Source organism: Danio rerio, chromosome 7 (assembly GCF_052040795.2).
Source record: "Danio rerio strain M-AB ecotype USA chromosome 7, GRCz13ab, whole genome shotgun sequence".
In the NCBI taxonomy this organism is placed as follows: Eukaryota; Metazoa; Chordata; class Actinopteri; order Cypriniformes; family Danionidae; genus Danio; species Danio rerio.
Window position 1 is genome coordinate 25,959,676 of NC_141027.1, and position 14,715 is coordinate 25,974,390.

At 34.3% G+C, this 14,715-nt stretch overlaps 1 protein-coding gene across 19 annotated transcripts in view; it reads right to left on the reverse strand.

The window, feature by feature from the left end:
- The window catches only part of cd99l2 (CD99 molecule-like 2), a 16,810-nt gene extending 8,048 nt beyond the window's left edge, over positions 1–8,762 (reverse strand). For 3 of the 19 annotated variants that reach the window (XM_087258817.1, XM_087258814.1, XM_087258812.1), the window contains exons 1-6: positions 8,381–8,615; positions 6,137–6,196; positions 5,948–5,998; positions 5,722–5,790; positions 2,994–3,101; positions 2,292–2,372 (exon numbers count right to left, since the gene is read on the reverse strand). In XM_087258817.1, the coding sequence (XP_087114943.1) occupies positions 2,292–2,372; positions 2,994–3,101; positions 5,722–5,790; positions 5,948–5,998; positions 6,137–6,196; positions 8,381–8,441 (430 nt within the window). In that variant the 5' untranslated portion in view covers positions 8,442–8,615. 19 annotated transcript variants of the gene reach the window in all.
- Between the last annotated feature and the right edge of the window lie 5,953 nt (positions 8,763–14,715).

The window sequence follows — 14,715 nt, forward strand, 5'->3', positions numbered from 1 at the left end:
CTTGGGGAAAAATTCTCAAAAATACCTTCTATGTAATGAACTTAACAAATTGGACAGTTTCTTTTTTCCTCATTCTTCCTTGCTTTCATGGTTTCATATCTCTTTTTAAAGAAATGGCTTTATGAAAGAAAATGTTTCTTTGCAGCTCATCACAACTTCTCTTTTAGGAACGTACAACAAATTAAAGTATTTATTTTTAGCCTAAACCTTTCATTAAATTGGGCTAGTTCTATCTGAAGTGGCAAAATTTGGATTTTGTCCTGTGGGAAATTTATATTGAAACCTTAACGCCTGCATTATTCTAAGGAAACTTCACCTATTATGCTACTTCAAAGGTAATTTGCTAATTTTGTTTTTAAAGTCTCTTAAATTAGGTGTGCTAGCATAAAAAAACAGGTTATATGTCTGTTAATTCAATTGGCCAAATGCTTTAAAGAAACAAAAGCTTGTTCTGATTGGCAGACTGCCTTTTCTGTTGGTTTTTGGAAACTATTTCTCTTAATATCCTCACATTGTAGGACAATTACAATTGAATCAATTTTACAAGTGACAAAACATTGGAAGTAAAAGTTGATCAGCCTGAACCTCCATTTCAAACACAACATAATTAGAATCTTTCTCAGAGAAAAGTTTAGAAAATTATAAACTCAAGAGAAACGTTGGGTCTGTTAATTAGCCAAGGGTCAATCTGATGCATATAAAAGAGTAATTTATGTAAACCGTCTCTGTTTTGATTAGCAGACAGCCTTTTCTGTTGCTTTTTAGAAACCAAATGGCTCAAAATATCCAAATCCCAGCTTTGGAAACTTCCTCACATTGTAGGTCAGTTTCATTTGAATCGATTGTACCACATTTAATTCACACTCAAGTCAAGTGACAAAACACTGGAAGTAAAAGTTGATCAGCCTGAACCTCTATGTCAAGCACAACATAATTAGAATCTTTCTCAGAGAAAAGTTTAGAAAATCATAAACCCCAGAGAAATGTGTGGTTGGTTTATAAGCCAAGGGTCAATCTGATGCGTACAGAGTAGTCGCCACTTGAGATTATAGAAACTCGCTGGCTGAAATCAGTGCTCCTTCAAATATGAATGATTATAATGGGAGTTTTTGTTGAGCTGCATAAAGTCATGCTAGAATAAATGTGTATTCCCAACAATAAATGTTTCTTCAGCACAAACAAAGGGAAGTGTTTATGGTCGAAATAGACATTGTTCATTGACATCCAATAAAATCCATAGCATCATAAAAACGCATTATGTATTTACAATATGTAGATCAATTGTATATGACTAGGGCAGACAGAATCAGCTGAAATTTTATGCAGAATTTTGTAAAAAAAAATCTGCGGATTTATGCTGAATGATTTTGGGACCATCATAACTAAAAGCTTAATATACGAAATTAAAAAATAAAAAAACTTTTACTTTTATTTAATGTTTACAATTCAAATCCACTTATTTGGTAAACAAAGTAATTTTCTGATATAATAAATCTATTAAAAGACTTTACAGCGTTACTTTACAAATATTACTTTACAAACAGTATTCTAAATTAATCTTATGAACATTTTCATCTTGACCAACAATATTACAGAAATTAATTTAAAAATTGAATAAATATAAATGTATACACACTTACACAAGTAAATCAACAGACTCAGTAATTGGCTAAAAATCTTTGGATTTCTGCGCGCACAGAAATCAGCAGATTTCCGCAGATTTTATCCCATCGTTGAGGCTATTTATTTAATTGTGTAAATGTGTGTAAATTTCGATTTATTCAGATTTTTTAAATTAATTTCAGTAATATTATTGACTGATATAAAAATATTCATGATTAATTTACAATACAGTTTGTAAAGTAATATTTGTAAAGGCTTGCTTTGTTTACCAAATAAGTGGATCGAATTGGATTTGCATTGTAAACATCAAATAAAAATGTTAAAAGTATTATTTTTTACTTCATATATTAAGTTATTAATTATGATACTCCCAAAATGATTCTGCATCAATCCACAGATTTTTTACAAAATTCTCTGCAGAAATAGTGAAAATTCTTCGCAGATTCTGTCTGGCCCTACCGATGACTCAATTGTGCAGTTCTGAAACGATTCTTAGGAGTCAGCAAGTATTTTTTACTAAATATATTGTAAAATCTTTGTACGCAAACCTCTTACATGATTGAACATCTACATTACACACCAAACAAAAGGTAATATTTAAAAAATAGTTAATTAAATTAATTTTAAAGGGCTTAAGCCACAAAATGACCCAAATCAAAAATACTTACCACCTTTGCCAGAGTCTTTACCCTTTCCTTTGATGTCATTGTCAGGGTTTAGGGCATCTGCGAGATCGAAGTCATCTAAACCTGTCAGCCAAAAATAATTAATCACTAAATGACAAATAACACACGTACAGAACTAACTCATTTTAATACAACAAAGTGACAATGAAAAACAACTACTACTGTATAATATGAGGTGTGAACAAGAAACATTTACATTTTATGAGTCACAGATGAGACACACAGAACCAGACAAGATGGCGATGATCGTAATGCACTGTGATATCCAGACACTGATTATTTTTGTTGGAAGACTTGGGTTGAGTTCACATATATAATTGAATCTGTGCTTATGACTTATTTTAGCTGCTGTAAAGTCTGTTCTTACTGCATAAAAAAACAGAAATGATGTGAATAAACACCTGAAGAAAGTCATGTATGTAATTGCTATATCAGAGGCATGCATTATTAATATAATTCGATATTTGCCACTTTCATTTGTATCTTCTGCTTCTCTGAATATGTACTTTCAGAGCATTCTAGAAAATGCTGATTGGAAAAAAAAAATCAGATTAAACATTCATTTTGGCCTTTAATCCTATTTAAAGTGACTGTCAATACACAAATTCTCATGCAGACACACACGGACACAAAGACGATGGACGGTTCTACGAGGGGAACTGACAGCACGAGCACAGTACACACCAGACTGGGTTTTCCGGGGGGTAACGGAGGTTCGGAGAGGATTAGGGGTTGTTCGGGGCAACAGGGCTGGCCGAATGGTGGCGTCAAAGAGATCAGTGTATGTCTCTGCTGTTAGTGAAGGTTAATATGTTAGTATTGGAAAGCAGTTGACTTTCAGAGAGTGCAGGGCATTCAAACAAGTGATGAAGAGTAGTTAGTGGGCACCAACATACAAAACACCATTGTTAGATTTGTATTTTACTGCATACACAATTAAGTGCAATTCTGCTATTTACAAAGTTTTCTTCTTTCTTTTTTACCTTAGATAAATATGTGAGCTCTAGGTGTTTCTCTGTGACTCAGCATAAGTAACACAAGACACAAAAACAGTGTATTTTCGCAACAGCAGCAGTAGGGTGCAGATGGAGATTTGCTTTAGGCTTATCCTGAGCTTCATCTGCACTAATCTGGATACATCTGTAAACACGATTTTTCTTCCTACATTTTGGCCTTCCGTACGCAACGAGATTGCATTTTCATTCTATTTAACATTTTGGAGATATTCTCCCAAGGCTATAAATGTAAAAAACAGTTTTTGGTAACACTTTATTTTTTTTATTTTTTTAAACAAAAAAAGGGCAAAGACAAATCTATCAGTAGACAAGTATAGCAGCAAAAGGAAAAGAAAAAAAATCAATAATTAAATAAATAAAAATAATAATAATAATAAATAAATAAATAAACATACAAACAAAATACAAAAAACATAATACACAAAGTTATGCCATGGTTGAGGTCACACATATTGTAAAAATACATTAGGTAACACTTTATTTTGATGGTCCATTTGAGTATTAGTAGACTGTCTGCTTAATATCTGTTGATACTGCTCCTTTAACAGACATTTAACGGACTATAAGAAACTTTACAAGTACATGTCAACTTACACTCAACCTAACAGTCTACTTATAATCTAATGAGAATAAGTTGCAATGTAACTTAAATTTAACAAACGGACCATCAAAATAAAGTATGACCCAGTTTTTTGCCACCTACAGTATGTGTTATTCACTTTTTAAAGGATCACGAAACCCTAAAACAGATTTAGATTTTTTAAATATATATCTGCTGTGCTGCTAAAAACACTTATTAGACATATATTTCACTTACAAATGAAAAAAAAATTGATCAAATTTGTTCTTCTGGTTTAAAAGACAATTTGAAGCAACATCACGATGATGTATAAATAACTGTACAATCACCACACTGATGATTGTACATTAATTTATACAGTATTTAAATATTAAATAATTTATATATAATACTATATTAAAATAGTCTATTTTTGTAAAAGTCATGTTTTCAGACCAAACACGATTAGCATTTAGAGGTAGGTTTGCGCAACGGTATTCAACTAAAATCGTAATTATGTTTTTGGATATTTATTGACAGGACGGCAACGTTTTAGGGGCCCCAAAACATAAGAGTTTTGAAAAAGGAAGTGTATGTGTTATGAATTCAGTCTACAGCCGTGCATGGGACAGCAGAAAGGCAGACTTTAGGATTGCATGTGTATAGGCATGATGTTTCTTTACAAAATGGCATATCCATTTACTGAACTGTCATGCATAATGCAGCATTGTAGTCATTGTTACAGATCCAAGTGTGGATGGTTCTGACAAGGTAGTGATCTCAAGAAAAAACACTTTTATTTATATTTTTATGTACACTTTTGTCATCTCAACATGCCCTAAGTTCGACCTTGACACATTAGTAACTGGGGAATAACATGTTAACTTTATTATCCCTGGGCCTAGCATCATTGGAGTAAGCAGTTTTGTTTGTTTTGCACATGCACAGTTAAGGCCCAAACTAAAGTAAGCTTCAAACTAAGCTAAATTAACTTAAATCATAAGTGCAAGGCACTCTAAAAAGAGGTCAAAAGGTTAAAAGGCTTTTTTGACATGAAAACTCAAGATGTCACATAAAGGCTTTTTAATCCCTTATCTAAAGAACACCGATACATCAAATACCCCTTGATTTAAAATTGTTCTTCATTTGAGAGCAAAAATAAGTTTGAGATTGTTTTCGAACATTCCCACACCCGCAAGGCTGAGTTGTAAACGTGTTTCCAATTTCAACAATTTATCCAGGAATTAAAAGTCTTTTCTGAGTATTTAAGATCTCTCTGTGAGGAATTGCATAGGTGTGAATTCATCTGTACCAGCTTTTCTACTCGACCCTCCAGTGTATTCATGTTGCTAACTTGGTGCTGTTGTTTTGGATGTTATTCTCCTATTTCATCTCTGTTGAATGAGAAACAAATTGGCAGGCAAACAAATGCACATCAAAGAAGGCGGAGCTCCAGAACACACCCACCAATGACATAACTGCTAAAGACCAATAGTAGCTTAAAGGATTTAGGGAGCAAAAAACAAACTATCCATAAAGATTGCCTAGGTCAGCTGTTTTGAAGAGCCGAAACAAACTCAAAAACAAATGTTTCAGTCAGATTTTGTTCGAAGTTACATCATTTCAGTTTTTCATTTGAATTGCATCAGGGCCTTAAGATGATTTTAGAGTTTTCTGTTTCATTGGGCACGGTAAAGTTTTGGTTAACACTTGAAAACTCAAGTGTGATTAGAGAAGCTTTCTAAAATGTAAACACCCATTTTAAATGTCTCCCCAGATTATTAGAGACATATCCTCAAGTGTAACAAGCAACTGTGATATATTAAGTGTCTCTCACCTGTTTGTTTGGGCTTAGGCTTTGCTGGTTCCTTGACTGTGGGCTTAACAGGTTTAAGAGTGGGTTTCACTGCTAAACAAAATACAGATTTTTTTTAATAATATAAAATGTTTTCAAGTCATAATCAGCGTTTAATTATTGCATCATTTAATTTTGAAATGCTCATTTAATGATTTTGTGTCTTATCACAGTGTTACTAATTACATCGAACAATTATTACTCTCACCTGCTCCTCCAGCACCGCCTGCTCCAGGATCCGCCTTAGGTGGCTTGGTAGCTGTAGGATTAGACTCAAATTAAATGATAACCATGTCCAAAATAAAATCCTTCTGAACCATGACAATGCTGTTTCTTAATATGGTCAATACCGCATCCTTTGATTATTACATCATTATACAGTAACTGTCAAACTTACTTGGTTCATCATCATCATCATCACCTAATGCATCTGCTAGGTCTAGTCCATCACTCATGCCTACAAAACAGAGAACAAAATCAGAAAAATCCAAAATAATTGTGCAACTCATTTATGAACATGCAGTAAATCAGTATTCAGATCATGTGATCTGATGTGATTCTAACACGCAATACAGGTACATTAAAAAACATTGTTTATGCAAAGCATCCTAGCCCTATAATGCTGCAACACTGGCAGAATGAGGTGCTGTAATGACAATCTCAGATGATGGATTGATGCTAAAAACGGGATGCTGTGCTCAACTTTACTAAACTCTCTTTTATGATACCAATTCCACAGTAGTGCCGCCACATTCCTGGATTTTAACAAAGACGCGTAAATGACAGCTAAGCAATGCATTCTTCAAGTACAAAGGGACAAAGGGTCTTTTGTGTTCAAGTACTACACAACAAAGACATTTATGCAAAGATTCTTTCCCCATGTGTCAGTTTTGGTAGTACTCTTCTAAATAGCTTCTTCTGTATTAAGCCAGACGTAGCTCTCCATGTCTTATGCAATCAATGTCTACCATATATTTTTAGCACTGGGTCACAGATAATGTGGTTCAGCACTTCTCTAGTCAGTCTTCTCTATTTTAATCTATTTGTTTTTTTTTTATCTCTATCCACTTTTTTTCTATTTCTATATGTCTTGCTCTGTGGCTTTATAGGTTGTCTTGGTGCATGCAGGGAGGGTTTAGCTAAAAGCAACAGTTGCCCCTGGTGCAAGTGGTGCCAAAGCCAGCTCAGCACTGGCACTGTTTTATGATCAATGCATCATGTGAGAGCAGTTAATCTATCAAATGTTTTCCACTTGACAACAGTCGCAGGCTTGCTGCAATATTTTAATTAAATGTGTTTAATTCATTTTTTAGATGGCAGAGTATTCTAGATAACTGACAACTTTGAAATGAAAATCTATCAAAACATGAACCTAAAACAGCAGTAAATAAACCATGAGTTTTCAGGTAAGGAGGTGTGAACATGTATCTCTCATTACATATACATCAGAGAGGTGTGGCTGAGAGGAAAAGAGGGAGGGTCCGTTTACCTCTGCCAGAACTGCAGACGCTGGCATCCCTGATTCATTACAGTAGTGGCATAGGTGGAGGGGATTTACAAAATACAGCATGGGTTGTACATCATCTCTGCTTCATTGTAGTTTTTTTTATTTTTTTTTAAGGGGATTTTTTTTCCTCCCCATACGCCTATTATTTAATTTTGCTCAGACTAAATTGAAATCTTTGACATTGAACTCGTGTGTCTCACACATCAGCAGAGGGTGGCTGTACCCCATCATAAATGATGGTATCTTCCTATCTTCCGCAGTCTCCAAAAAATTCCTAACTCCTATGCTGTACCTGGACGCATTGTGGCTTCGTATGCGCATGCGCTCTTCCTCCAAGCCTCCCAACCTACCTGTACCGTGAAAAGATGAGGAGACTGGACTGTGGAGTTGAGTCGACATTGTTCTCTGAACATATATTTTACGCACTACTGGTTATTAATTCATTTATTTTTACTTGGATGAACGTCTCCACAAAATTGTCAATGAAGATTTATCTTCATAGTAAACGAGGGGTTCGGAACAAAATACACTGTAAAGCTATTGCAAAGTATGACTATAAGCTAAATTCATAAGCTAAAATTCACAACGATGTTAATTATTTGTTGAATACGGCAAACAATAAAAGATTGTTGTTTAGCAGGATTATAAAATCAGCAATATTTAATTAGTCTTAAATACATCTCTGCGCAAGAGGAATCAAATATGACATACTGGGGATTAAAATTAGCGATGCACTTTTTAATATTCAACAGTCAAGAACAAAAAAATCCTTCCCTTCCTCATTAATATGCGTATAACGCACAAATTCAAAGCGACTTGAGGTGCAATAAACCACAACGTATTAAAAACGAAGGAGTTTTATTTTTGGTAAAAATAAGATTGTCATTTGTTGAGCCTCAGCATGTTAAGCACATCGCCGGAGCAATGGCTAGACCCAGACAGATGATCGAGAGCCAGACAGATGTTAAAACGCAACTCGGAGACGGTGATTTATGGCATTCACGCACCCAGCGCTTCACATTAAAGAAGAAAAATGCCATTTAAATGCTTTAAATCAATGCTTGCCCATGGTGTCGATAAAAATGATGAAGTAGGCATGGCACCGGGTTCAACAAAGAGGGGCGCAGCGCTTACCTTTCACTACCAGCAGAGAAAAGACCGCTAGAAGCGTCCATGTCCAGAGCGTCTTCTCCATGTTAAAACTCCGAAATGGCAACTGGGTTGCTGCGATATTAAATATTGGCAGCAGATGATGTATTTATGGCTATTTGTCCTTGGGGCCTAACGGGAGTTTTAAGGGTCGCAGTTACTGGTCTAGCCGAAAAAGCCTGCGAGACGATCTGCAGTGCGAATGAGCAGCGCTGGATTCACAGCCGCGTGTTAGATCACGTTACAAGACCGGCTTTAGGGCGGTTCCTTATTCAGCTCAGCTTTTTAGCACGCTGTAACACAGCTTTTTATAAACAGACGAGCCTTCCAGTGTTACTTGCTCCCCTACAAATAAATAACAGTTATGTGAACTCGCTAATGGACTTTGCGACCAGCTGGACGTAGAATATGGGCGCGATAAGAGCGTGTTTACAGTGCTGGTGAAGAACTGCTGCTCGAGCAGATAAGATGACCTCCTCTCGTGCATTTGGCCATTCACTCAGAATGACTGAATTAGGATAATTGCGCGTCTCTGAATAATTAAGTGACTCGCACAATTGACTTCTGTTAATAATTGATATGTTTTGGCACATCTCGGGTTTATGTGCTGTAGCAGTTTATTCGGAATTGGTAATTATTTACAAAATAATTTTTAAAAAAAAGTATGTGGTAATCTAACAAGATTGGTAAGTAAATCAGTTAAACCACCTCTTATAGTGTATACTTTCACATGGAAAGTTATATTTGTCAATCATGTTTTACAGACTTGAGCTAACATAACCAAAGTTAACTTTCTTAAGAAGGTTCTAAGATTTTGAAATACAAAAACAATTGTATTGCTCTTTGAACTAACATTAACAAAAGGAACATTATTCCAAAGTATTACCAAAATGTTTGAAGCACACAGAAATCCTATGTGTTTAAAAATATACACATAATTAAAACTACTCAGTGAAGCAGTGAGTAAACCAACAATATAACGTCAAACTAGACAAAAAGGTCTGTTAACAACCTAATTGTTAATTGCTAACAAACATTTAGAATCTCAAAGTCTTATTAGATATCCTACATGTAATACACACATGAAATATGTACCATAAACATCAATTTCTGTTTTGCCTCTAAGCGTAATCCGATCATGTTGTTTAGGACATACTACAAAAAAATCTAAATATGACACACGTATTGAGTACATCCTAAAACAAATGTGTTAACACAGCATAATTTCAATATGTTCTAATTATGCTTAGCGGCAAAACAGAAATTGATGTTTATGGTACATATTCGACTTGTGTTTTTGAGATTTTTTTAGATTCTAAATGTTTGTTAACAATTTGTGTACTTTCATATAAAGAATAACTCAGGCACATACTGTTTTTGCTAACATGGAACTAATTAAGGGCGGAATTTACGATAAGTTAATATTAGTTAATGTATTTAATAACATGAACTATGGAAAAATATTTCACAGCTATCACTAATCAGTTTAACATTTACTATGCATTATTAAAATTATTAAAGGGTATGCTTGTTGACATTAGTTAACTAACAATGAACAACTTTTATTAACTAATGTTAACATAAGTTGGATAAACTCTGTAATAAATGTTTTGTTCATTTGTTTGTTCATGTTAGTGAATACAATAGCTTACATTAATTACTGAAACTATTGAAAAGTGTTACCATGTATAATATAAATGTTCATTCAGGCGCTTTATTGCACTGTGCCCAAATAAATGCCTAACAATATACTCTTAACATTCTACTAACAATTGAATCTAATCCTACTTTTCAAACTTGTTAAACAACCACTTAAATGCAACCCTTTTATCTAAAAATATGCATTAGATATTTTCAAACTTTTTAAAAAACAAATTTGTGGATCTTTAACTCATCTCTAAAACATGTAATGTACTACCAGATTCTTAACTTGTTCCCATGTATATCGACACAAGGACACAAACACAGAATGGTGATGAATAGTTCATAACACTGTAAGCCTGCTCACTTGCATTGTCTAGACACTTGACGGCAGAGAAGTACCTACACCTGGAGTGAGCATCCACAATAAAATAAACAGTCAATTTAACACTTAAATTGTTGATTTAATTTTATCTGAAGGCTAGAAGGTCAGTAGCTCTTGAAAATTGTTGACTTCTGTGCACCTCAGCCAACACTGACCCCTCTCTGTGATTTAATGTGGCCTACCACTTCATGGCTGAGTTGCTGTTGTTCCTAAATGCTCCCACTTTGTAATAATACCACTAACAGCCGACTGTGGAATATTCAGGGATGTACTGAAACTAAAACTGGAGCTAATCTAACAAAAAACAGAAGATAAAGTCCAAAAATTAGTACACCCAAATTGATACGTTAAGGGAAAATACTAAATAAAATTTAATAAACAGGAAAAATCAAGACAAACATGAAAAATAAAAAAAAAAACATTTAGATGAGATTTTTTAGTTTGTAATGTTTTTTGCAATAACTTGTTTGAATTTAAATGTATTATCCTTCTATTCCTAAAGATTTTAGCTGAACAAACTCTTATTTTAATGGATATAACTGTTTAATCGTGTTGGGGATGAAGATTAACAGATAAAAAGTCTGGTGTGTCAGGTGAAGAGAAGACTCAGAGTCGGAGATGCAATAAAAATGAAGAAAGTTTACTGAAGATAGTTTGCAGTTTCATCAGCAGAAGCCAGCTTCAACACTTGCAAATGAGTTCGTAGGCCGCTCTGCTTACAATCTGCAAACAATTATACACCAACTTAGCGTCATTAACTGCGTTATACTTTCAGTTTGTACAGAATTTATTATTATTATTATTATTATTTTATATTTCCCAAATGCTGTTTAACAGAGCAAGGAAATTTTCACAGTGTCTGATAATATTTTTTTCTTCTGGAGAAAGTCTTATTTGTTTTATTTCATCTAGAATAAAAGCAGCTTTTAGTAAAAAAAAAAAAAGCCATTTTAAGGTCAAAATTATTAGCCCCTTTAAGCTGTATATATTTTTTCGATAGTCTACAGAACAAACCATCGTTATACAATAACTTGCCTAATTACCCTAACCTGCCTAGTTAACCTAATTAACCTAGTTAAGCCTTTAAATGTCACTTTAAGCTGTATAGAATTGTCCTGAAAAATAAATTGTCAAATATTATTTACTGTCATCATGGCAAAGATAAAATAAATCAGTTATTAGAAATGAGTTATTAAAACTATTATGTTTACAAATGTGTTGAAAAAATCTTCTCTCTGTTGGAAATTGGGGAAAAAATAAACGGGGGCTAATAATTCAGTGGATTTATTAATTCTGACTTCAACTGTATAGCAGATAGACTAACAAAATTTCCATGTGGATGTGTGCATACAATTCTAATCAATATTTCAATATCTCAAGCATATAAACGTCAGACAGCGACCATGTTAATTAGAGCTGACCCCAGACCTGTGAAATGATCCACAAAGGAATAGAATACATACACAAAGTATTCCAGTTTTATAAAAATGTCTATCCTGAGACAATCCACTGGGTAGTTTTGTTTTATTTTGGTTATTTTTTTATTCATTCATTCATTTTCTTTTTGACTTAATCCCTTTATTAATCTGGGTTCACCGCAGCGGCATGAACCTCCAAATTATCCAGCATATGTTTTACGCAGCGGATACCCTTCCACCCTACCCATCAATGGGAAACATCCATACACTCGTATTCACACACATACACTAAGGACAATTTAGCTTACCTAATTCACTTGTACCACATGTTTTTGGACTGTGGGGGAAAGCGGAGCAAACTCCACACAGAAATGCCAACTGACCCAGCCGAGGCTCGAACCAGCGACCTTCTTGCTGGGAGGCGAATGTGCTACCCACAGCGCTACGGTGCAGCCCTGGTTAATTTTTATTCAATCATTTCTTTCCCTAATAAACTGACCCAAGCCGGGCATGCCCTTGTCTGTGAAGCATGAACATAGCAGTGCTGAAACTTTTTAAAACTCTCAGAGTTAATTCAGTCTCTACTAAATACCAATCCAAGGTTAATTTAGTCACTATACTAAATACAAAAACCAGTCTAGGTTTTACTGTATCCCGGAGAATGTTTCCAAGCCTCTTACAGTTTTGTTTAAATTCACCCCAAAAAATTCATTTAAGAATGTTCATTTTAAAAGGATGTACATATCTATACAATTTTGTGAATCCGCAAAATGTATTAAACATATGTTTTGACTGCAGTTTAGGTAAAATAAATGATAACAGGGTGGACGCCAACAGCTTTTGTTCCTTTTCATACTACTTATATTGACATATTAACAACGAATAAAGGATTATTTTCATCCCCAACACCAAATTAGGATCTCTTTTAAAATGTCTGTGATTTGTAATGAAATACAATTGCCTCACTTAACTATCTCCATATGGACAACTTTTCTGGTGACTTCTGTTTACCCGGTAGCTCACTTTGTATGGTTTGATTAAATCGATTTGATTTGTTTACACAAAAGAGATGAAAGCAATGTTAAGTCAATCACATACTGCTGCAGTTAAGTGTTGGAGAAAAGTAGATTTAACTGCTCCTTGCAAATGACTTGGATTTAATTGGGAAGGTCATTCTACCAGATCAACACTGCATTATAGGTAAAAGTCTATGAAAGTAATTTTGAGCCTCTTGTGCTGTTGATTTGAAGAACACAAGCTTCAAGAGAGCCATTTGAACATTTATAAAATATCTGTTAAGCATCACTTTCCAAAGAGATTTTTAATCTTATTTTTTAATATCGTTTTTGATTAGCAATACAACATACACATCCTCTAGTGTAAACAAACAGTAAGAGCTTATATGACAGGAAGCTCTGCCGTCAGACTGTCAAGAACATGCTCAGCGGCTGTGCATCACTGATAATCTTGTAATTATTGTTCAGTTTCTTACACACAACAATCATTTGTCTTAATAAGACCAATGTAATTACTGCAGCCATGGGTATTAATTTTGTTTTGCCTGTAAATCCTTTTTTGATTCACAAAAGCCACGGGTATTAATTTTGTTTTGCCTGTAAATCCGTTTTCGACTCACAAAAGGATGGTAAGCATTAACTTGCATTATCTGAATCACCAGTTGACCACATTTTCTGCTGTAAATGTTCTCTGATGTTCTGCTGAAGAAAAAAAAGTCATCAACGTCTTGCATAGCCTAAGTGTGACTGAATTAACTTTTTGGTGAACTGTTGGTTTAACTAGTCAAATGGAATGATCTTAACTGCTTTAATACTGGACTAAATGTGACTTGGGTTATTAGAAAGTTGATAGAGATCAGTGGCTGTATTAATAAAACAACTTAAGGCTAAAATCTCCTAACTAATTTTAAATACTGAAAATAACGCCTCTAAGACTCCTAAACGTTTGATCTAGGTGTTTGACAAAGCATTTTAGCACTAAAACCAGCTCCTAAATATGTGAAATTATGGTAATGAAGAGAACTCCTAAATAACTAAAATTGTTTGTTTTTCTATATTATTATTTTTAAAGGGGGTGGCATGGTGGCTCAGTGTTTAGCACTGTCACCTCACAGCAAGAAGGTCACTGGTTTGAGTACCAGCTGGGCCAGTTGGCATTTTTGTATGCAGTTTTCTCCCCATGTTCATGCAGGTTTCCTCCTGGTGCTCCGGTTTACCCTACTGTCCAAAGACATGCAATATACTGTGGGTAAATTGGATGAACTAAATTGGCCGTAGTGTGTGAGTGTTAGGCATGGGCAGGAATAAGTTTCTGACAGTAAGATTACCTAGAATAAAAATACCACGATTTCATGGTATTGTGATTACTGCTCTAAATGTATAATGTTTTTTTTTAAATGTCTGGGACCAACAAAAATTCCCCATCGAACACAATTTATTTTATTTTAAGAAACATGTATAATATTTTGGAACAGTAAACATGTCAGGCTAAATAGTTCAAATAAATCATTGACTTCTGCTGTCTTCATTAGATTCAAAAACACAGAGTTTTTTTATGAAATATAAAAAATACATTAAAACAAAACTTTACATATACCCTAGGAACCGTATAACAGAACATTTTAACGTAGCGGTATTAAAACCTTGACTTTTCCAAACAGTGGTAAACCTTGAAGCTGGTTATAGTCCCATGCCTTTTATGCCCACACATCATTATACTATTTTGTATCCACTAATCGTCTTGAAATACATGTTTACATGAAACACACATGCAAGTGGCTGTGTGCAGCTACATTTTAAATTCTTTATTTGAAATATTCTAGAACATGGCAACATTATCTTGCTCTTTACAATGTTTCT